General features: G+C 60.8%; 3 protein-coding genes across 3 annotated transcripts; 1 reads left to right on the top strand and 2 right to left on the bottom strand.

Annotated features, from left to right (window-relative positions):
* Positions 1–3,175: 3,175 nt before the first annotated feature.
* On the bottom strand, positions 3,176–4,226 carry LOC117654245 (annexin B11-like). The gene is made up of 2 exons (XM_034400631.1): positions 4,146–4,226; positions 3,176–3,997 (listed from the first exon to the last, which is right to left on the bottom strand). Exons 1-2 carry the CDS (start codon positions 4,155–4,157, stop codon positions 3,305–3,307), a joined length of 705 nt encoding a protein of 234 aa, XP_034256522.1. The 5' UTR covers positions 4,158–4,226; the 3' UTR covers positions 3,176–3,304.
* Positions 4,227–8,579: 4,353 nt separating this feature from the next.
* Positions 8,580–13,905, top strand: LOC117643722. Its single transcript, XM_034382788.1, has 4 exons — positions 8,580–8,606; positions 8,837–9,456; positions 11,714–11,762; positions 13,165–13,905. The coding sequence occupies exons 1-4, from the start codon at positions 8,595–8,597 to the stop codon at positions 13,786–13,788; spliced, it is 1,305 nt and encodes a 434-aa protein (XP_034238679.1). The 5' UTR covers positions 8,580–8,594; the 3' UTR covers positions 13,789–13,905.
* Positions 13,906–14,885: 980 nt separating this feature from the next.
* LOC117654381 (zinc finger protein 512B-like) lies at positions 14,886–16,066 on the bottom strand. The gene is made up of 2 exons (XM_034401023.1): positions 15,928–16,066; positions 14,886–15,622 (listed from the first exon to the last, which is right to left on the bottom strand). The coding sequence occupies exons 1-2, from the start codon at positions 15,937–15,939 to the stop codon at positions 14,975–14,977; spliced, it is 660 nt and encodes a 219-aa protein (XP_034256914.1). The 5' UTR covers positions 15,940–16,066; the 3' UTR covers positions 14,886–14,974.
* Between the last annotated feature and the right edge of the window lie 6,023 nt (positions 16,067–22,089).

Here is a 22,089-nt window from a genome sequence, read left to right as displayed (position 1 = left end):
GAAATTGGTGTGCCAAGTGCTCGATCCATATGCACCAGTCGCCGCTGCATTCCCGATGAGGTACCCGGGTCGCCACGCCGTCCGCGCCGCGCCTCGCCCGCCACGGCGCCGCCACAGCGCCGTATCTCGGCCCCGGGACCCGCGGCGCCGCCGGCCACGCCCGCAGATACGCTGCTGTTCCGGCTCGGCCGCTCGGCCGGTTGGATAACGCTCCGAGCCATCCACGTTCAGCCCCCGGCCGCGGCCCGGTCACCGTTTTCAGTCCCGATCGGCAAGCCGCCTCTTTTTCAGAGCGGTTATGTGTGCCATCCAGGCAGCGCCAGCGCACTCACACCAACACACGCACACACACTCAACGACGTACTTAATAAACACACGGACACGCCCACAACACGCACACCACTTGACGCGTGTAAATACCGGAGTGCGCACAGTGGGCCGCTTCCGAACAGCGCTTTCGTCGCCTCGTCCTCTCTCTCTCGCACTCGTGGGGCGTGCCGTGGAGGTGCGAGAAGGACGGAGCGACGACGCGTCGTTCGGAGCGCGTCTGCCGGCCGCCCTTTGCCAATCACGGATGCTCGCAATTATGCGCTATCGAGGGCCGCTGATGGCCGCGCAACCCGACTCGCTCGGGAATGGAAGCAACGCATAAAACGTCCACGGCGGCGCGCTCGAAAAAACGGAACAACGACAAAAACAAAAACAAAAAGAGCTACAAATCCGGACGTTCCATTAAGATGGCCTGCGGGCACGTGTCGCGTGGTCGCGTGGTCGCCCCTTCTCCTCTTACCAAACCCGCGCTCCGAGGGGACGACGAAAAAACCGCAAAGGGGTGAAGGAGGGCTGCTGCGGTGGATGATCGCATACGCTGGAAAATGAACGAATTCAAAAACAAAAAAGAAAAGACGGCTGAGTAAGGAAGGGCACCGACCGCCCCACCCTCCCTGCGTGACAATTTTTATAAAGTAGCGTTACGACGGTGGATGCCGCCGCGCACGAGATTGCCAACTTTCTGACACAGATCGCCGCCCGACGACCCGGCCTGTCCTGGCGGGCGTGGCGTGGCGCGGCGCCGTGCTGGACCCGCGTGTATCTTGTCAGGTTATGACTCTTTTCTTCTCCGCCATTGTGTCGGCCGGACTGCCGCTGCCCCCCCCCCCCTCCCCCGGAACGTTTTCTCACTGAAAGTCGAGCTGTGCCAATCAGCACTGCGGGATCGACCACCGCACTGGAAGGGACGAGGGCCTGCCACCGCCTGTTGCTCCGCTACGTCTGTCTCTCTCGCACCTATGCGGGACGCCCGATGAGTGCGACAGAGACAGAGCGACGAAGGCGACTCTCGGAATCGGTCTGCTCTGCACGGTGCCGCATGCCGATTACGTCTTGTCGCTTATGACCAATAAAGCGGGCTGCAGTTTGCTCCCTGAGGACTGTCGATTCCGTCGCTCTGTCCCTCTCGCACCCCCACGGCGCGCCCCATGAGTGTGACAGAGGCAGAGCGACGTGGCCCCTCACTGGCCGCCCCGCTCCCAGTGACCGCTGGCCGTAACCGGGGCTCGCCCCCCCAATGAGTCGCGGCTCAAAGGAGACTGTCCCTCTGAGTCATCCTCCTGCCTTTGCGGCGAGCGGACTCATTCCGAGCGGTCTGTCTCTCTCGCTCGCACAGAGCGTCCCGAACGGGAGCGAGAGAGACAGGCCGCTCGGAATCCGCGCCCGACAGACCTGGCGACGCAGGGATCGGTGTGGCCAAGCTCGCCGTCGTCGGAGTGCGCGCGTCCTTGGCGAAGTAGAGGCTGCTGCTGGTGGGCGGCTGTGCGGACCACTTGACATTTTGCTGACGAGTCAAGCGGTAGTGCTCCGGCGGAGGGCCGAGGGCCTGGGACCGCCCTGGACCGCCCTGGACCGCCCGCACGTAAAGGGCAAGCCGCTCCAACTTGGCTCCACAGAGCGCCCGGTGGGCAGGCCCGCCCGCCGAGCAGCGGAGCTGTACAGTGTGGCCTACCCTCGACTTCGCAGGCGCTCCGTGAACGTCATCGGCACACAGCTGTACCATTTTCGCCAGTGCACTTCCTTGGAGTGCTGCGCTTTTGGCAGAACCGAATTCCGGGGGTCGGTGCGAGTGGTTCCCAGGAGCAGGTCCAGCCGCGGCGCCGGCCGGTGTGGCGGGGCGGGGCGGGGCGGGGCGGGGCACCGGGTCATACTGACGGGCCCGGACTGACCCCCCGTGCGACGTAGCCGACGCCCGGCTTCGCTTTACTTCGCCTTGCTTCGCGGCGCTCGAGTGTTGCAACGGGCGGAGGAGCTGCGGCGCGTAGAAGATGGGATCTCGCACGCAGGACGGACGCCGTGTCTCGCTTACAGTGGCGTGCCGTGCCACCGCGGCCGCAGAAAAAGAGTCGTGACTCGGACGGAATTATCAGCGCATTGGACCAGAAGCACCTGTACCGGGAAGCGAGAGACTGACATTCACGCACTGCATTGGCTGCTAGAAGTGCTTGGCGAAACGAGTACCTCCAAGCAGCACCAAGTACCTCAAGTATTCGTTTTTTATTTCTTTTGAGCACCAAAAAGAACAACTTACACACGTCAATATTGTGAGATTTTCAGTTAGAAACCGGTCAACTTTCATCGTTGAGGTGCATTCACAAGTAACATGTCGGCCATCTTGAACGCATGTATGCTCGACCCACTACTGTTTATGGTTTTGCGTTGGCCACCCAGCACTGGAAGCAGATGTGGGTAGGTCCTCTTCCTTGTACACTGCCCGGGGCACTCTCCCCCCCCCCTCTCCCCCGCCCCGGCCCTAAACAACAATCATTCGCATGCCCTGTGACGGACTGAATAATGTCCGTTCCGCCTCCCATTCTCTCTTCCTATGCCCGTCATGCACAACAGTGTCAGAAATCATTGCCATTTGCCACTGCATAAGGGCGGGACGGGACATTGTTTGACTGGTTCGCGCCATTTCAGCCCGGGAATACTATTTCCATCTGCTTTGCGTTTCATTCTGGGTGAGCGTCGCGGCCGCGGAGCGCTCTGGCGCGGCGCCGCGGCGCCTAGTCGCGTCCGCCGTCGCGGTAGGCAACCCTTCTGTCACGGCAGAGTGGTGGCAATCGCTGGGCGACCGTCGCGTCGGACCTGTCCTCGATTTGTGTCGACAAAAACGCGGGTCGTCTTCATTTTATCACATTTCATTTATTTGACACATTTTAAGAGCTACAGTTATTCGATCACAGACATTTTCTCGGGTTGATTATGACGGGTGAGTCTTTACAGATGAGGCGCGATTGACTACGGGTGGACCCTAGTGGTGGTAGGAGGAGTGTCCCTGCTGGACGTAGGCGTAGCTGTGGCTGCCGCCGTAGTGGGTCTCGTAGCCGTGGTCGAGGCCGTGGCCGTGGAGGTCGTGGCTGAGGTCGTGGCCGTAGCTGTGGCCGAGGCCGTAGCCGTGGCTCAGAGCGAGGCTGGAGTCCTCGAGGCCGTGGTAGTGGTCGTCGTGGTGGTGCTCCTTGACGTAGACGGGCACCTTGACGGGCACCTTGTAGGCGGTGGGCACCTCGACGTGCACGGGGTAGGGCTTCTTGATGGTGACGGGGTAGGGCGCGGGCACTCCGACCTTGACGGGGACCTTGACCGCCACGGGGTACGGGGTCTCGACGGGCACGGGCACGGGGCGCTTGACCTCGACGGCGTAGGGCTTGGGGACGGGCACCTCGTAGGGGCGGTCGACGGGGTAGGGCACGGCCACCTTGACGGCGTAGGGCACGTGCTTGGTGACGGTCACGGGCACGGGCTTGGGGATGGAGTAAGGCACGTGCTTGGTGATGACGTGGGTCTTGACGTGGTCGTGGTGGAGGTCGTGCAGGTCGAGGCCGTGTTGGTCGTAGCTGCTGTAGTCGGAGGCGTAGCCGTGGCCGTCCAGTCCCAGGGAGGCCAGCCCGCGCTTCTCCTTCACGTCGCCGGCGGCCGCCAGGGCCACTGCCACCGAGAGGATCACCTGCGGGAGGACGAGCACCATGAGACGCTGAAGCACTTTCAAAAACCAGGTTCCCAACACGCAGATGTGACATCGTTCCAAACGGCTATACTGTACGACTGTCGAAGCAGTGATGGTCTTCATTGCTAGCGGAGGAATAGATACTCACAATGCACTTCATCCTGAGCGAGGCGGCCGCGGAGCCGATGTGGATGTCGCTGATGCCTACACTCGACTGATACCACGACAGCACCCCACCCGGCTTATATAAGGGGGCTACCGATATACTCTTGTAAAAGAGTTGTTTCTGGCCCTGCCCCTGCCACCGCCTGGCATCGCCCAGCCGCCGCCCCCTGGCTGCCCCTGCCTCCGAGCCACGTGTGGGGCGTTGGCCAAGTTTCGGACACAGGTGGGGGTCAGAGCACTACGCGGGGGTACTTTCGATGCGACGGCCCGGCCCGCGGTCCTGGAGCGAGGCGTCCTGAGATCCAGGAGGTCCTGGAGTCCTACAATGCTACCGCAGTCTCGAAGAGCAACGAATTTTAAACGACATTTTTTCCCCCACCCCTACCCCACCCAAAATAAAAAAAAAATATGTCAGGGACTTGATGATTTCAATAAAAAAATCGTGTACAGCTCTGCTTTCTGCGACGGTGCCTGCACTGGTAGATGTCACCATGGGACCCTCAGACTCCCGTCACCCGAAGCTCGCGCGCGGCGCGCACTGACCCACATTTGTAATTTCATTAGTAGCGCCGCACTCGGACAGGACACTCCTTGTCAGGCAATCAGACTTGAGCGCGGGTCTAAATCCGCCTGCGGGTGGACATAGACCACTTCCACTTATCGGCCGTGGGTGCCGTGGGCAGCGGGCCGCCGGTTGGTCAACGCGTTCAGTTGGGCAACCGTGTGGGCAATTAAATAATCACAGTGGTCGTCCGGGGAAGTGGCTTCACATTCCGAGAATCGCTGTCTTTTTTTTATCTCCCTCTGGAATTGTGTTCGCTCCGCGGAACGAATAAACACTAGGGCACCCGATATATTTTTCCAAGCTGAGCGTGACGGTGTGGCGGCGGTGCGCACACCGGCCTGTGTCAACGGCGGCGGCCCGGTGGCGGTGTCAAAAGCGAGTCGGCCTCGTCAAGAAAAACCTGCCGAAGCCCCAAAATTTGAGTCGCGGTGAGGAGACGAGCTGGAAACGGCGTGTTCTGGGTCATCTTGGGCAACACGCGGCCCACCACCCCGCCGGACGAATTCGGCGCTACGCCCGCCCCGCCCCGCCCCGCCCCGCCCCGCCCCGCCCCGCCCCGCCCCGCCCCGCCCTGCCACGCCCGTCGCTGTCGTCGAGCGGGATAGGTCAAGGCGTAGGGCTACTTCATTAGTAGTCTGGCTGGGCCCGCACGCGGCGCGCGCCCTGCGCCGTGATTTAGAATCAGAACAACGCAACGGCGCCTCGCCGCTCTCGTGCGCGAAGAGGGTGGAGTGGGCTGTTTGAACCTCGCGCGTCGGCGGGAAGTCCTGGTGGTTCCTGCCGCGTCGTCGCCAATCGCTTCAAAACTGAGGAAAACGGCTTTGAGCCACCATCACTCATCGCATTTCACAGCACTGGCAGTGGGAGCGTCTGGGGCTGGGATTAAGGACGGCACTGTGACACTACGGGCCGTCGGTGCACAGTGGCCAGAAGACCGGTGGAGGTGGTCAAAGACGCGTTTTGAGCTTTAGAGTCGCTAAACAGGACTCGAACAGAACGTGTGACCCCACCAATGGATTGCTCTTTCGGTTCGAGTCCCATTCAGCGACTCTGGAGCTCAGAACTCGACTGGGATTTTGGCCGCCTCCACTGGTCTTCTGGCCCACTGTGCGATGTGCCGATCGCTGCCTGCGCCGAGCCGAGCCGAAGCGCAGCAGACGCTGTGAGGTAATCTAGTCGCGCCACTCACTCCGCGGAGACCAGACGCGACCCTACACTGGGCGGGCCGTGGCGGGGCCCTGGCGGGGCCCTGGCCCGGCCAAACACTCCCGCGGCCAAATCAAGTTCACGCGCGTGATCTGGAGCGCGAGCGAGGGAAGTCACGAAGAACATGAAAAACAAGGCTGGAACGCGACTCGAACCCGGGAACTCGCGATGACAGACACACTACTAGACGAAACGAAATCCCGACGCGTGGCCGGCGAAGGCCACTGGAATATAAGGTTCTGGAGGCTCTTGTGCCCAGAAGCGCGTCATAGCGGAACGAAGCGGTGAAAAGTGTGACCCAGAAAAACCTCTTTTATTTCGCTCTGGTACGGTAACAACCAATTAGAAATTTGTTGAATTTGGGTTGTTTTGAAATTCCGTACTCGTGCTTTTTTTTTTTTGGTAAAGGCACACAAAAGCGGCAGGCGCTTGGCAGCGGCGGAGCGGCGCGCTCGCGGCGTGTGTGGCGCCGAGGCTGGGGGGACACTCGTAGAATGTCAATGTTACTCTAGGACAGGTGTCGTCTGGCCCGTCCAGGCGTGTTCCAGAGTCGTGATTGGGGAAACGCCCCGCCGGTCGCGTCGCTGCAGACTGATGGCGAGAGGCGTTTTCGTCGCTCTGTCCCTCTCGCACTCATGTGGGGCATCCGTGAGTGCGAGAGAGACAGAGATAACGCCGCTCGGAATCCGTCTGCTGACGCGCCGCTGGCCGCGGCCCACGCATGCACCGGACTGGGCGGCCGGGGCGGGACGGCCGGGCAGTGCCCCAGCTGCAGTATAACAGCGGTCAACAACAAGCGGCCATTGGCCAATCATTTCGAAACCTTTTTATATTGCCGTGTTTACACGTTCCCTCCTGTAAAACGGAAAGGGACTCGCACCGCGTCGCAACGCGTCGCAACGGCACCCGCTGCCGATCGCCGTGATCCTGGGCGCGCGTCATCACATCAGGGCCTCCGATGACGTCCTTGCGGTGTAGGGTGGGTGGGGCTTTATGCAGCACGTTTGTAAAGTTACGAAATTGAGCAATCGACCGCCGGCCGTTCCGAGTCCGAGTTCGACTGGCGTGCAATTATTGTCGGCTTTTGCCTTCGGTTTTGTTTCGCTTCGTGAGAAGCTCCGCCGGGTCAGCCGTTGATTACAGTGTGTGAACGGGTTGCTCAATAAAGTACTTTTTAAGATTTTTTTAAATTTTATTATTTACGATTTTTTTTTCATCCTCCCCTTTTTGTACGTAACAGTCGTAACATTGTACTCGCACTGTTCTTGGGTCACCTCATCGTCACCGCGTTGTCTGGAGTGTCAGCCTCTCCGCCTGCAGCGGCTGCGGCCGGTTGCCACCGGAGTAGGTTGGGCTGCCTGCCCACCAGGCGCGCGCGAGCTAAACGGGACCTGCCCACTCTGGCTCGGAGTTTGATTAACCTCCACATCGCGCCACTCAAAGCAAAACACGAAAAGGAAATATTGGACGCCTCGGCATGAAAATGACCTCGCTGGGCGCCTGCCAACCGAAGCGCAATTTTGCATCCAGCCAACTATGTCTTTTTGTGTTCTGTTGGAACGGCTGGTAAATTGGATCAAAAATCGAGTCGATGCACACAACACACCATCAGCGTCTCCGGGACCCCGCCGTCGCCGACCCCGCGGTCGCGGAGGAGCCGCCGGACGACGCCGTCCCCGCCGAGTTGACGACCCACACGGAGGGCGGCAGGCCGAACAGGCCGCCGCCGTACGCCGGGGCCGGTGGCGGCTGGCTGCCGCCGCCGATGTTGATGGGGGGCTTGTTGATGTTGAACAGGTTGAAGGAGGGCCCGGACAGCAGGCTGGGCAGCAGGCTGGGCAGGCTGACGAGGCTGAAGGCCCTGCCCGTGTCCGACGGCGGTTCGTCGGCCTGCTCCTCGGCCGCCACGACCAGCAGCACCGCGGCCAGCAGCCCCAGCAGCCCCAGCAGGCCGTGCGCGAGGCGAGTCTGGAAGGGCGGCACAGTGTTAAAAGCAATAAAGTGCTCGGGGCGCGGCGCCTCGCCAAGCCGCTCGCCCTTACCTTCATGGTGCGCGCCTATCGGACGGAAACTGATCGCGGATCCGCTCCATCCGACTTTATATCGAGTCGCCCCGCGTCGCCCGCAAGGATGTCCCCACAATTTGGCCCATTTGCCGCAGGCGTGGGACGACTTCCGCTAGGGCGCCCCGAGGCGGCCCGGCCGGCCAGTGCGAGGGCCAGTCCCACGACCAGGACGCCGTCGATGTCACGTACAGCCCGGCCAAAAATACTGCGCTCGACCACTGTAGGTAACGGTCGGGGGGACCTTTTTTTGACAGCCCGTCAGTCACTGAGGACCTGCCCTGTCCTAGAATGGGTCCATCGTTTCTTGTTTTCTGATGAGACTCATGGTGACCCTGCGTCCGCACGACGAAAGTAGAAAAAACTGCACTAAGTTATTACGTGTGTCGTCGAGCAATTTTTTGGCAGCGGTCTCGGTGGCGCCTCCTCCTCCCTCTCCCCTCCCCGATCGAGTCCCACCCAACCGCACCCCTCCAGGGGCCATTTCGCAGCCTCCAAACGCACCGCCCGCACCGCCAGACCGGGTGGGAGGTTCCGAGTATAAAAGCTCCTTGCCGCCAAAGTATCGACACAGTCCAAATCCGTAAACCAATCAGCAATGAAGTTCCTGGTAAGTAACCCAAAGGTGCAAAAAATTAAAAAACAAAATTGGGATTAAAATGCGAAAATTTTGAAAGAAAATTGAGAGGTTGGCCATGGTGTCAGGTCAAGTTGACTCTTTGTCGGTACAGCTTCTTTCGCCGCTCTATGACGCGTTTGCAAAGAATGATTCCGTCTCGCTGGGCAAACAACTCGCACCCCGCCTGCTCCGCCTCCGCTAACTGTGTGTGCCTCCAACAGGTCGCTGTTTGTTTGCTGGCGGCGGTGGTGGGCGCGGAGGAGGCCAAGAAGGACGTCAAGAAGGAGAAGCGAGGCCTGCTGGGCCTCGACACGTACGGCAGCAGCCTGGACCTGAGCGGCCACGAGTACGGCCACGAGATCAGCCACGGCTACGGCCACGGCCTGGACCTCGGCCAAGAGCACGCCATCATTGGCGAGCCCCAGGTCAAGAGCATCGTCATCACCAAGGAGGTCCCCGTCGGCATCCCCAAGCCCTACGCCGTCCCCGTCGTGAAGCACGTCCCCGTGCCCGTCAAGGTCCACGTCCCCGTGCCCGTCGACAGGCCCGTGCCCGTGCACGTTATCAAGCCCTACGCCGTGCATGTAGACCGCCCCGTCCCCGTACCCGTCGAGAAGCCCGTGCCCTACGCCGTCAAGGTGCCCGTCAAGGTGCCCGTCGCCGTGCCCGCGCCCTACCCCGTGGTCAAGCACGTGCCCTACACCGTGGCCGTGGAGAAGCCCGTCGCCGTGCCCTACAAGGTGCCCGTCTACATCAAGGAGCACTCCCACGACTACCACCACGACGTCTCCCTGGACCACCACGAGCTCTCCGAGCTGAGCTCCTACTCCAGCCACTACTAGTCCACTACTAGTCCACAGCGAGGCCCCCTCGCTGCCAGCAGTTCCTATACAAACGCGCCACTTCATTGAATGTACATAGTCACCCCACCCTATGATGTTGAATGTGAAAACAGAAACTCATAAACGCACTGATATTAAAGATCGAAAACTGAAGCGACATGTTGACTTTATATCCCGCTGCTCTCACTCATCAGCATTTATATGCAAGCGCACCCAAATTACTCGCCTGAAAAAAAGTCTCAATGCTACCGGACGATTGCATGACATTCCGGTCTAGCGTGATGAATTTGTAATTCTTTATTTTCATCTTGAATATGCGCCTTCCTGCGGCGCGCTGCTCGCCTTTAGCCCCCCTCCCCCCCCCTTCCCCCCTCGCACCGCTCGGCCAATGCAGACATCCACTTTCACTGTCAAGGCCGCTGGGCCCGCTGGGTTACGTGAGCGAACCGGGCGGTGCGGAGTGGGCAGGGAGCGGGCCTGCCAGGGACCTGCCCGGCCGGCCAGCGGGTTCAGGAGCACACAGGAAAGATCAGCTTCGCTTAACTTGGCCGCAGCGGCTGCAATCCGCTCGCCAGGCTTCGTTTTCTTTATTCCGATTCTCTTCTTTTTTTTCTTTTTTCCCTGGGCAATGCAGTACGCAGCACTCCCGAAATGTGCACTTTGGGCCGGGCTGAGCGCAAAGGCCGCTGCAGCCTGCGAATAGGCCCGGCCGAAAAGGAAGGTTTTACGTCCTGCGGATTGTATGTTTCACTTTGCGGTCCATGTACTTTTTTGAGCGTGTTCCCATTTTTCCTCACACATTGCAACACTTGCTCCGCTCGGCAGTGACGTTGATGCGGAGTAGAATTTTGCAGTAAATGCCCGAAACAGTTGTTTTTTTTTTTTTTTTGCTAGGTACCTTGTTCCTCACTTGGACAGTAAAGAAAATCCTCCATGGAAAATACTTCAACACTCTTTCTGAAGTGAAAAAAACACTCCGCCGGGGTTTGCAGTGTATGGCTGTTCGTTTTTCGAGGCCGTGATGTGGGTCACGGGCGCTGCGGCTCCAATGAACTCGTTGTGACAAAACACGGCCGCCTATTGGCCGGTCCGAACGGCTCGGCGCTGAACGGGCTCGGTATTTGGGGGTCCAAAAAAGAAGCGTGCATTCGTTACGCGTCCCTCGACGCGAAGAAGCGAAGCAGGAAGTAGTGCAAGTGCGCGAGTGCGCGAGGAGGGTCAAAGGGCCGCCGAGGGGTGTGCCCCTCCAAAGGACTCTTGTTGTTTTGTCCCGTGTTTTACCCCTGTTTAGTATTTGAGTAGCTCAGACGGCTAATGGTGCAACTTTGACTACACAGTAATCACCCTGGCCGAAAAGCGCAGAGCCGCGGGTAAAAAGAAACCCTTTGCCAGGAACATTAGCAAAGTTGGGCGAGGTGAGGTTAGGGAAGGCCACCCGCAACTATGCTATACCTGCAGATAGAGCCTGCCCTGCAGCCTTGCCACCTACAACCGCAGCAAGAAGAAAGGAATCCGTATTAAAAGTGATGACTCTGGGAGATTTGTGTGTCCCCACACAAGCGCCTGTCAACTGCTGGATAGGCAACCACGCGGCCACGACGCACCAGTGTGTTACGGGATGGCCTACCCTGCCGGCGCTGAGAGTTACAGTTTACAGTGCAGATCAGAAAGGCTCTTCTTTCTGAAATAAGCAATTTCGGTTCAGGCTCGGGTTCAGGTTCCCTTTTCAAGTGCTGAGACAGGACAACGCCAACCAAGGAGAGGGCTCATCTGGCGGGTAGTGCCAACATTGACACCATTTTGTGAGTCATCGAAGCGGCGGGAATCCCCCGGACGTTTCAAAATCGAGTACCTTCGTGCAGGCGGCCGTGGCGGGGACGGCGAGGGCGCCTGGCGAGGGGGGAGGGGGGTTTTGTTGCCTCCGTTTCGGCGGCGTTTTAAGTTTCGGCGGACTGGCCGGTGGAGATGAAGACGATGAAGACGTTCTCGATGTGGGAGTGGGGGTTTCCTGACCAGGGCCACGCCAGGCTACGCACCCCGCGTATACACACACTCACTGCAAGACGACAGTCTGGATGGGGAAACCCGGCAAAGTGAACCGCCCCGCCCCCCTCCCCCGTGCCGCCCCGTCCCGCCCCGTCCCGCGGGAGTGCCCCGCCCTGCCCCGCCCTGCTGCGTGGTTCAACAGCGGAAAATGGGAGGGATATACTGCTCCGACGTTATATAAGGGAGACGCGACGCGGCGCGGCCACTCAGTGAGTCTTCGACAAACGGTGCCAAAGTTTCCAAAATGAAGAGGCTTCTGGTGAGTGGAAGGGAAGTTGCGGAAGTAGAGGGGGCGGAGAGGCGGGACAGTTTGTAGTTGTTTGTCGACGAGCTTATCCGGGCTGAGCGCGGTAATCGAATGAGACCAGGTATGAATGGAGCGCGCCAGCGGGCCAGCGGGCCTCCACTGGAGCCGCAGTGGACGCTGCCGGTGTGCGGCGGCTGCGAAAGCTGATCAAAGCAAAGATACGCTGCTTGGTGGGCCAGCTGAGGTTCGAGTACTCGTAAGCCCTCGCGCACCACGGGCACTGACTCGTTGTTCTCCACGGGGAGAAGCGGCACCGAGTGAAGCAGGCTTCAGCCAGCTCTCCCATTTCCACTATAGATAGTTGTCGATGAGTGCGGGGAGCATGCTGGGGGCAAGGCTGGGGGCTGGGTCACTGTAAGGCAAATGGAGGCACTGCACAGTTGGGCCAGAGGACCGGTAGAGGTGGCCAAAATCCCGGACGTGTTTTGAGCTCCAGAGTTGCTAAATGGGACTCGAACCGTGTGACCCCACCAATGGATGGCTCTCCTAACGAGGTGTCCATTGGCGAGGTCGTACGCTCGGTTCCAGTCCCATTAACTGACTCCGCAGCTCAAATTGCGTCTAGAGTTTTGGCCGCCAGCGCCAGCCTTTTGGACCAACTGTGCGCTGTCTGACTGGTGTGAGAAACTCAGACACAGTGTGTTTTTCAACCAAGAGAGAAGCCCCCGAACCATTAACTGCACAAAATACTCCCCTAGGGAATTCATAAAATCGGGCGCGGCGCTGCTGGGCGTGTGCGCGGCGCAGCATGCAGACCGTGAAGTCAGCAGAAGTAATCATCTGGCGGAGCTCGTCAAAGCGACGCTCGCTTTTCCTGTTTTCCTTCTCCAACTTTTCATCCCACCCAATCACCCGCCGAACGCGGGTTCGGAATCACAACATTTCATATTCAGCTGCTACCCGCGGAGCGTGCAGCCTGTTGGGGGGCTCGTCGCGGGGACAGGTCACACGTCGACCGCACTGCCGCCAGCATGCCGCCAGCATGCCGCCAGCATGCCGCCAGGCTCCTCTAGTTGTTGTTGTTTTGGGGGCTGAAGGCTGGGCCGGCCGGATTACCACACATCATCTCGCTGTTGCTGTTGTTGTTGTTCGGGCTGCTGCAGGTACCGCGGGTGGGGCGTCGCCCGCCCGTCCTGCTGGCCACCTAGGAGAGGGGGGGGATGGGAGGGGGAGGAGGGGGAGGGGTGGGGAGGGGGTAGTGAGGCAAACACATGGGGCAACCCGCAAAGCCGCAGGACGGCGCACCGATTAGCACCGACACGGCCAGCACGGCCAATGCAGGCTACCTGGGTGTTGGGGTTGAGGCCCTTGAACGCGGCGTTCAATTTGCGTTCCGTTTTTGTTTTTTTTTCAGGTGTTGCTGCCTCTGCTGGCGGCCGCGGCCGTGTCCGCGGCGCCCAAGATCGAGAAGCGCGGGGTGCTGGGCCTCAAGCTGGGCTACAAGCTGGGCGCCTCGCACGCCGGCCTCAAGCTGGGCTCCAAGCTTGCCTACAAGCTGGGCGCCGCCACGGCCGAGCTGGAGAACGCCGCGCACGCCCTGGAGAGCGGCTACCACACCGGCTACGCCACCCACCTCGGCGGCCACCACGGCTACGCCGGCGGCTTCGGCTACGGAGGCTTCTCCTCCTTCGGCCACGTGGACCACGTGGAGCCTCTGGAGCACCACCATGTGCACACCGTGCCCGTGCCGCAGCCCTACCCGGTGCCCGTCATCAAGAAGGTGGCCGTGCCCGTGCCCGTCCACAAGCCGTACCCAGTGCCCGTGCCCGTCGACAGGCCGTACCCCGTGCCCGTGGAGAAGCCCGTGCCGTACCCGGTGAAGGTGCCGGTGGTCATCAAGGAGCACGTCCACCACTTCGACGACGCGCACCACGACGAGTACCACGGCGACTACCACCACGACGAATACCACGGCGACTACCACCACGAGTCGTCCTACGGCTGGAACAAGGGGTGGAGCAAGGGCTGGGAGAAGTGAGGACTCGGCCGTCCACGGGGTGCTGCACTGTGATAAACTGCACTGACTTTTTAAAAATCCCGAGTGTGTTCCTTTTGTATATATTGTCTAAGTAATAAATTATTTAATTTAATGTGACCTAAAGAAGCCTTTATTCTTTACTGGTGCCTAACTTAATTCTAACACAGGGCTAGTGGGGACTCTATCCAAAAGCTCTCTGCAAATTATTGTAAGCTGGCCACACGCACTCTGTGCTCAGCAGGGCAATTGTTTCCCTCACTCGCCACAAAATTTTCACTTCCGACTATTACTTTTGTTTTTCCAATTCCATTTGAAAACATTACGAGGCGGTGCGAGAACACACGGCTTGGCTCGCACAACACACGAGGCGTTTCTAAGAAACGGAACGGTGCGGCGGTAGAGGGTTGTTGCCTTTTCTTCGCTTGTATTAAATTCCGTCCCCTCTCTCGTGTTACCCTAACTCCCTCGAACCTCCTCGAAATGAAACTGTTGTTCTTCTGGCGGCCTGCCCAGCCCGCCTCCCTGCCTTGCCTGCAGCCTGATTCCAAGAGGGTCGTTTTCGTCGATCTGTCTCTCTCGCACTCACGGGGCGTTCCCATGGGTGCGAGAGAGACAGAGCGCCACGAAGACGACTCTCAGTCCGCATTAAAGGCTCCTCGTCGGGTTGAGGGCCGCGTGGTGCGTTCACCCGTGAACAAAGGATCCCAATTAGTGAGTCGTTTTCAATATTCAGCGTATTGTTGGCTCCCGCCGCGGCCTTCGTTTAACTGTGAACTTTGAAATTACCGCAAGATTTCTGGGAAGGCTGTGCGTGGCGGGAGTTGGGCAGCCGGGGGCCGAATGCATAACTCATCAACAGTACCTGGAACGCCGTTAACGAATGGATGGACGCTGCCGTCGGCCCGAGAGGGGCTCAGGAAGCTGTGTACATTATCTCCAGCCTCCAACGAGAGCGGTGGTTTTAACGCGCGAATCAATCAGAATTAATCACGAACAACAACGAGATTCGGCTGGCTTCTCGCTGGTGTGAGTCAGAAGCCACTATCGGGACACTACTGATCGAAACGGGTCGGGCTAAATGACGCAGGGCACACTGGTTTGGTAGAAAAGAGATTTATTCTAGAGGTGACATGGGGGTGACACTTTGTACAACAGAAGGTGGAGATGAAGGAGATACAGTATTGACTTAGTAGTGGGAGTGGAGATCGTGAAGGTCGTGGTGGTCCAGCGAGAGACCGTGGCCGTAACTGTGGCCGTAGCTTTCGTGGGAGTGCTCCTTGATGTAGACGGGCACCTTGTAGGGCACGGCGACGGGCTTCTCCACGGCCACGGTGTAGGGCACGTGCTTGACCACGGGGTAGGGCGCGGGCACGGCGACGGGCACCTTGACGGGCACCTTGACGGCGTAGGGCACGGGCTTCTCGACGGGCACGGGGACGGGGCGGTCCACGTGCACGGGGTAGGGCTTGATGACGTGCACGGGCACGGGCCTGTCGACGGGCACGGGGACGTGGACCTTGACGGGCACGGGGACGTGCTTCACGACGGGGACGGCGTAGGGCTTGGGGATGCCGACGGGGACCTCCTTGGTGATGACGATGCTCTTGACCTGGGGCTCGCCAATGATGGCGTGTCCGTGACCGAGGTCCAGGCCGTGGCCGTAGCCGTGGCCGTAGCCGTGGCCGTAGCCGTGGCTGATCTCGTGGCCGTACTCGTGGCCGCTCAGGTCCAGGCTGCCGTGGCTGCTCAGGCCCAGCAGGCCCCGCTTCTCCTTCTTGGCGTCCTTCTTGGCCTCCTCCGCGGCCACCACCGCCAACACTACGGCAAGTACCACCTGCAGCAACAACATAAATCAAACATTAAAATACTTTACAGGATATTGTGTCCAGGGTTGTTGACATGTTTATCTTTTGACTTCAGCGCACGCCGCAAGGTGCTGTTTCGACAGACGAGCATGGCTCACATCATTCATAGAATAATCACACGTTTCTTTTAAAAAATTCTCATATCGGTTCACTGTTCTGATGCACATCGTTGTCACACACTGCCGCGATTCTGCACAAATATCCAGGAGGCGTCGAATCTTCTTCTCGTCTTGACAAACTGAACACGGGCACTTGCACACTGGTCGCTACTCACCAGAACCTTCATGATTGTCTACTTGGGTTAGAGTTGTGCGGTTAGCACTGACTGTCCAACGATGGCGCCCGAGTCTTTTATAGTTCGGACACCAGCAACACCTCCCTCCTGCACGGTCCGACACCCCTACTCCGTGGGCCAGCAGGCCGCCAGCACGCCCAGCACGTGGGGGCCCCGGCACTTGCCCGACCGCGGAGCGCACCACCGCGCCGGCTCGACCCGCTGACCTGGGGGCCCCTGGGGCCCCTGGGGCCCGGTGCCCCGGCCGGGGCGTTGACCAATCGCGAGGCGTTGCAGTGCCACCCGAAGGACGCGCCGGACATCGCCGCTCAGCGCGCTCAGCTCCAGAACTTGAACCGGACGTGTGACCCCACCAATGGATTCCTCGTTCGGAGAGCAGTCCATTGGTGGGGTCACACGTTCGGTTCGACTCCCCTTTAGCGACTCTGGAGCTCAAAACGCGTCCGGGATTTTGGCCGCCTCCACGCCGGCCCTGCGCCCCTCAGGCCTTGCAGCCCAGCACTGCCGCGGCGTCCCCTGCCTGCCACCACGCCGCACGCGGACCGCCAACCCTGCCATTTCCAACCGAAATTCAGGTCAAACACACGCGGTGCGCGCGGCCCGGCTCGGCCCAGCCCGTCCGCCGCGACGCTCGGAGGCTGCGCCGCGTCGTTGCCTCAGGTGGAGGTCTCGGCGAAAATAACAACGATATTTTACTCGCGCGGCGCCGCCGTCGGCGTCCTTTACTGCGGTCATTGCAGCGTCTACTTATTGGCGCGATTCGGCTCCAACCTTAACGACACTTGCGCGAAAAAAAAGACATCCACCCAACCCCTTGTCTTGACACATGATCACACTGGGATAATTTTTCGGGTCCTGCGACTTAAATGCGTTTTGGGGCTCTTTAGCAGATGCCCATCGACGACGTCGACGACGACTAATGTGCTCTCTGGAATCCTAACGAACTACTTCACACTCGCACGCCTACTTACTTTATTTTTTGCCCCGCCAATTGCATATCGATTAGTCGAAAGAAAAGGAGCCTCGCCTGGCCTCGCCCTCGATTTCGTAGTGGTGCGGCCTGCGCGGCCTGTGCGCGGCCTGGAGCGCCGCGTCCTTGGCCAGAAGATGAACGGTATGGTTTGGGCGTGTCGGCGTGTCGCGCGGGGAGGTGTTCAGTGCACTGGTGTGTGGAGCAGTGGAGCGCGCGGCCGGACTGCGTGGCGTGGAGCGGCTGTAATCCTAGTCGTCCGCAGTCCCCGGTCGTCATGACGACGGACCACCGCAGTCGAATAGGGCTCGCCGTTGTGCGGTACAGTGTAGTAAGTGCCTCGTCATAAACGTGCCGCGCACAACACGCACGCAGACACACAAGTGCACTCCCCACCCCTCACACCCCTCACACACACACACGTACACACCTCATACATACAAGTTGCTTTGTAGTATCAAACTTAACACACACTCCTGCGCCACTAACTTTAATTTTCTAGCTACAACACTGCTGCGAGCAGTAGGCCTATACATTTTTAACTTCGAAGCTTTTCTTTAAGAATTATATATTGTTGCTCTTTCCCACTCGCAGTTTGCTGGGCAGCAGTCAAGATGAAGTCGCCGATGATGAGTTTTTGCCGATCATTCTTTTCCTAGCAGTGTGTTTACTTCCAAGTTGGTTTGGGGCATTGTGCGGGGCGGGACCCGGTAGGACAGCGGGGCTGGCGGTGGGAAAGGGCGGGGGAGGGCGGCCGGCAAGACGCCAGGCTGGCGGGGCTGGCCGAGCTGGCAGCACGGCGCGACGCGTCGCCGCCACGCCACCGGAAACGACGCCGTGCGCTGCGTTATCGATCACCGAATGTGAATCGGCAGCCAGCTGGGCCGAACAGTGTGCCGACACGGCGGTCTGTCTCTCTCGCACCCGCAAGGGACCGCAAGGGCCGCAAGGGACGCCCCGCGAGTGCGAGCGAGACCGCTGCCGGCGGTTACACATGAGCGATATCTCTGAGGTCGCGTTAGCACCAAGTTCGATGCACTCGCCGATCGAGACGGCGCGAGATCACGTGATTGCCATGATGCAGAGCGACGCGTTGATCGACCGTGCGACGAAGCATGGACAAAGCGACGCTCGCGGTCACGCGCGCGCACGCCAGGGCGCACCGCGGCGACATTGCGCGTTCGTGTCGCGTCCGCCGGCACACTGCTTCCGAGTCGTTGTCATCGCGCTGTCTCTCTCGCACTCACGGGGCGTCCCGCATGGGCGCGACAGAGACAGAGCGACGGAACGACTGTCAGCCACTTTTATTGGCGGGAAAGCGCGTGCGAGCGCCGTGGAGTGCCACCCATCCGCGTTTCTAAAGTGTGGCGCCCGGCCGCCGCGGCGGGGAAGGCGCCGAGGTTTCCGCGGCCGTGTACAGTGTAGTGGCGGCCGAGGTGGCCGAGGGCGCTGCAGCGGCGCGGTGCGCGGCGCGCCGGACCAGGATTACGTGCGCCAAGTTCACCGAGTGCCTCCGCTGCTCCGGCCGCTGCGCCGCGCCGCTGCCTATCCCAGCCCTGACCTTGGCCGTGCCGTGCATCGCCTTGGCAGTGGCGGTTCCGGCGCGGGTTCCGGTTCGGCGCCAAATGGACTCGGGTTTGAATCGACGGTCGCGTCGCGGCCGCCAGACTTGCGCAAGCAGGCGCCGAAGTGGCCTGTGGCGGTAGGGGCGGTGGCGGTGGCGGGGGTAGAAGCAGTCTTCTGGTACCTTCTTGTTTCGAAGTGTTCCATTTTGTTTGTTTTTCTTTTCCGAAGGGAATAGTGGCGGAGAGAAAAGTGGACCAGGGCTTTGGTGTGGGGTCAAAACTAGTTTTTGGCGGGACACCATCGCCCCTCCCTGGAGCGCCGCAACCCGGTGGGCCGCTCACTATCCAGCCATCGGACTTATAGTGGCGCTGCGCGGCTGCGCTCCCCTCCCGGTCGCCCCATGTGCCTCATTGGTGGTGGCCGTCGTCGTGGTGCCACAGGGCAGGATCTTGTGAAAGAGTCGCGCGCTCTTCGGTGCGGACCGCGTCGCCTCCTCTGTTCCAAACTGTAGCAACAAACCAGTTCGCTGTGAAACCAGCGCAAGGGGTATCGCCGAGGCAAGGCCGAGAGATACCCTCCGCGTGCGGTGGCCGAGGGCCTCGCCGAGGGCGCTGGGCGCAACCCCGAAACCGAAAACCTTATCTCTGTTGAGGCATGCCTGCGGCTGGCTGCGAGCACCGCTCAGTGGACCAGAAGACCGGCTGATGCGGTCGAAATTCCGGACGCGGTTTCAGCTCCAGTCGCTAAATGGAACTCGAACCGTACAGTGGCCCCACCTCAAAACGCGCCCATAGTTCAGTGGTCATCGGACAGAACAACCTAATTTCAATGGGTTTCCTATGTGACTTACGTCCTTACGCCCAATGGCCACTGAGTTTTGGCCGCATCACCGGTCTTCTGGCCCACTGTGCGTCGGCCGGCACCTGCCGCGCCGCATTCATGTATGCATTGCGCTGCAGGCTGCAGCCGTCGCTTCGGAATCCGCTTCCTCGTGTTCGCGTTCCATGGCCCACCTGTTGTTGCTGGCGATGTTCTTGTTGTCGAAGGGATAATTCCAAGCTACGTGCCGCGCCGCGCCGAAGGGCGCCCCCACGCCGCCCCGTTCGAGTGCACCCGGAAAGGCCAAAGGTCGAATGCGAGCGGGCCTGATGAAAGGCATGCGCACTTCGGCAGCGCGGCGGCGCAGGCTGCTTCCGGAGGGGGCCTCGTCGCGCTGTCTCTCTCCCACCCGTGCGGACAGCCCCATGAGTGCGAGAGAGAGGCACGGTACTGTCGTTGCAGGCCGGCTCCAAAGTCAGTGTCGGGCAAACGCAGCGTGGCGGCGCGGGGGCGGCGGCGGCAGGCCCTCTCCACCGCCGTCCTGGAGCACTCGCTGGAGTGCGTCCCGCTGGAGAGGCGCCGCTCCAGCCGCTCCAGGGCCGATGCACCGTCCAGAGCTCGTCGCCGCCCTTTGGCGCGCTTTGGCGTGTCCGCCTGCTCTTTTATTCATGCTGCTGGTGCAGCACACCCAGCGCACCCACTTCGACGTCGTCAACGTGGAGCCCCGCCGCGGCGCCCGGGTGGAGTTTGGTGTCTTTTGGGCGTGTTTTGGCCGCGACAGCACTGCTAGGGCACAGAATGGCCGCCGCGGCGCTGGTGTGCGTAGTTCGGCCGCCGCGCCGCTGCGTGCGCGGAGTTTAGTCGACCACGTTATATTAGGCCATTTTCTGCATGTCGAAACGCGCTGCCGCCGCGATCATCAACCAGAACAACAACAACAACAACGCCGGCGACATCGCGTGCACATACTCGCCGCGGCAGTGTTGTTGTTTTTGTTGTCGCTGCGGACGATGATGCTATCCTATCGATCGCGAGCGCGCGACGCGCGTGCACACACGGCGGCGGACTGGGGCGGGGCGGGGCGGGGGCGGGCGGGAGGGGTCGGGGCGGGGCGGTAGCTGGCCGAGACGCGAGGGACGTGATGGAGGAGACTAGACACTGGGGAAGCCTCCCGGTCGCTGCCGCGGACAACCATTCAGGATTACCGGGCTGGAAGGCTGAAGGGCTGGAGGGGCTCCAGCGGGCTCCAGGTACCCACCGCCCATCATTACCCTCTGGGTGTATTTTCGTCATGTCCTCTGCCACGGAGCTTTTCTATCTGAGGTACCATTTCCAGGTCGACGAGAGGGATATACAGAGAGGGGGCCGCGGGGCACTCGCTCGCGCAGCCAGAGGGTGGGTGCGCGGTGGTAGGGTGGGTCAACTGACAGGCAGCGCAGCTGACACCCAGGATAGAACACCGTAATCACCTCCTTACGGTGAGAGCCTCAACTCGGGGGTTTATAACATCAGGACTCCTAACTTCGGCCTTCGGCCGTCGCTCTGTCTACGCCGAGGTCTACGCTCAGCTGGATCTCAGAAGGAACGTGCCCGGTACGGCCCGCGGGCATGTGGACACGGCACCCACACTGACAGCAGTGCTATCGACGGGTAGAGAGGGGATGGCTGCATGCTTGGCGTCCTGGCGGTCTTCCCGCGCGGCGACTTCAGAGGGCGGCACGGCGGCACGGCGCGGACAGGAACGCCGCGGCGCTGCGACGCGGCGACGGACCTCACGGACCTCACGGACGGCCACCGCACGGCCGGTAACGACCGCCACGCCACCGCACACAGTGTGGCTCGCAGTGTGGCTCGCAGTGTGGCTCGCAGTGTGGCTTACGGTGTGGCTCACGCCGCCCGGCTGGCCATGTCGGCCAGTCGCGAAACCGTGTCGTAACCAGGAACTGCGCGGCGGGTGGCGGCGGCGTCCCTTCGGGGTCACCGCGCCGAGCGTAGTGGGCCACGGACTGACGGGGCTGGGCTGGGGTCCCCGACGCCCTGCGGCCCAGCCCTGCACCGCCACACACCTGCAAGGCAATCGCGCACCGCGAGGCGCACTGATTGGCTGCATTCACGACAAAGGACGGGCTGGAACGGCCCCTAGCGCTGGGCAGCGCCGGGCGGGGCGCCGGGCGGGGCCACACGGACACGCACACACACATTCACACGCAAACACACACATACGGCGGGAAAGGTCGCTGCGTGTTGATTTCGTCAAAATCTCTTCAAACTCCACAGCGGCGTCACTTATGGACCGCGCCGCAGAGCCGCAGACGAAAGGTCGAAGGAAATGCTACGGGCCCCGACCCGCCCCGACCCCTCCCCTGCTGCCGCCGTTCCGACGCCGTAGCGACAAGGTCACCGAGGCCGTGGAGGCGCCTAAGCGCGGTGAGGCGCTTGAAACGTCACGGATCACTTTCGCCGCCACAGTTACCGTTATCGCGCCCAAAATAGACGGCGACGCGGTGTCTGCTGGGAGCAGCTGGCAGCGGCTGGAAGCGCGGAGGCTTCCTATGTTGTTGTCGGCGCTGTCGGCCGCCGCGAGGCCCGCGAGGCTAATACTCCCTGGCGGTTCAAATCGATGGTGGAGGGGGGCGTCGAACGCGGCGTCGAACGCGGCGTCGAACGCGGCGTCGAACGGCGTCAGTCTTGCCAACACATGTCGACCTTCGTCGGAGTCGTCATTAGGGTTGGCGTGACGAAACAATGCCGCTAGAAGGAGACGGCGGACGTCGCCTGCCCTGCGC

The sequence above is a fragment of the Thrips palmi genome, unplaced genomic scaffold, assembly GCF_012932325.1.
Source record: "Thrips palmi isolate BJ-2018 unplaced genomic scaffold, TpBJ-2018v1 HiC_scaffold_1, whole genome shotgun sequence".
NCBI classification, from domain to species: Eukaryota; Metazoa; Arthropoda; class Insecta; order Thysanoptera; family Thripidae; genus Thrips; species Thrips palmi.
Note: the sequence above shows the minus strand (reverse complement) of the source record. Positions and strands in the feature narration are given on the sequence as shown.

What these genes read in the sequence shown, in the direction of transcription:
- LOC117643722 (XM_034382788.1), top strand. An exon ending in TCCTACTCCAGCCACTACTA is followed by an intron (nt 9,457 to 11,713) that starts GTCCACTACTAG and finishes GCGGCCACTCAG; the next exon opens with TGAGTCTTCGACAAACGGTG. An exon ending in CCAAAATGAAGAGGCTTCTG is followed by an intron (nt 11,763 to 13,164) that starts GTGAGTGGAAGG and finishes TTTTTTTTTCAG; the next exon opens with GTGTTGCTGCCTCTGCTGGC.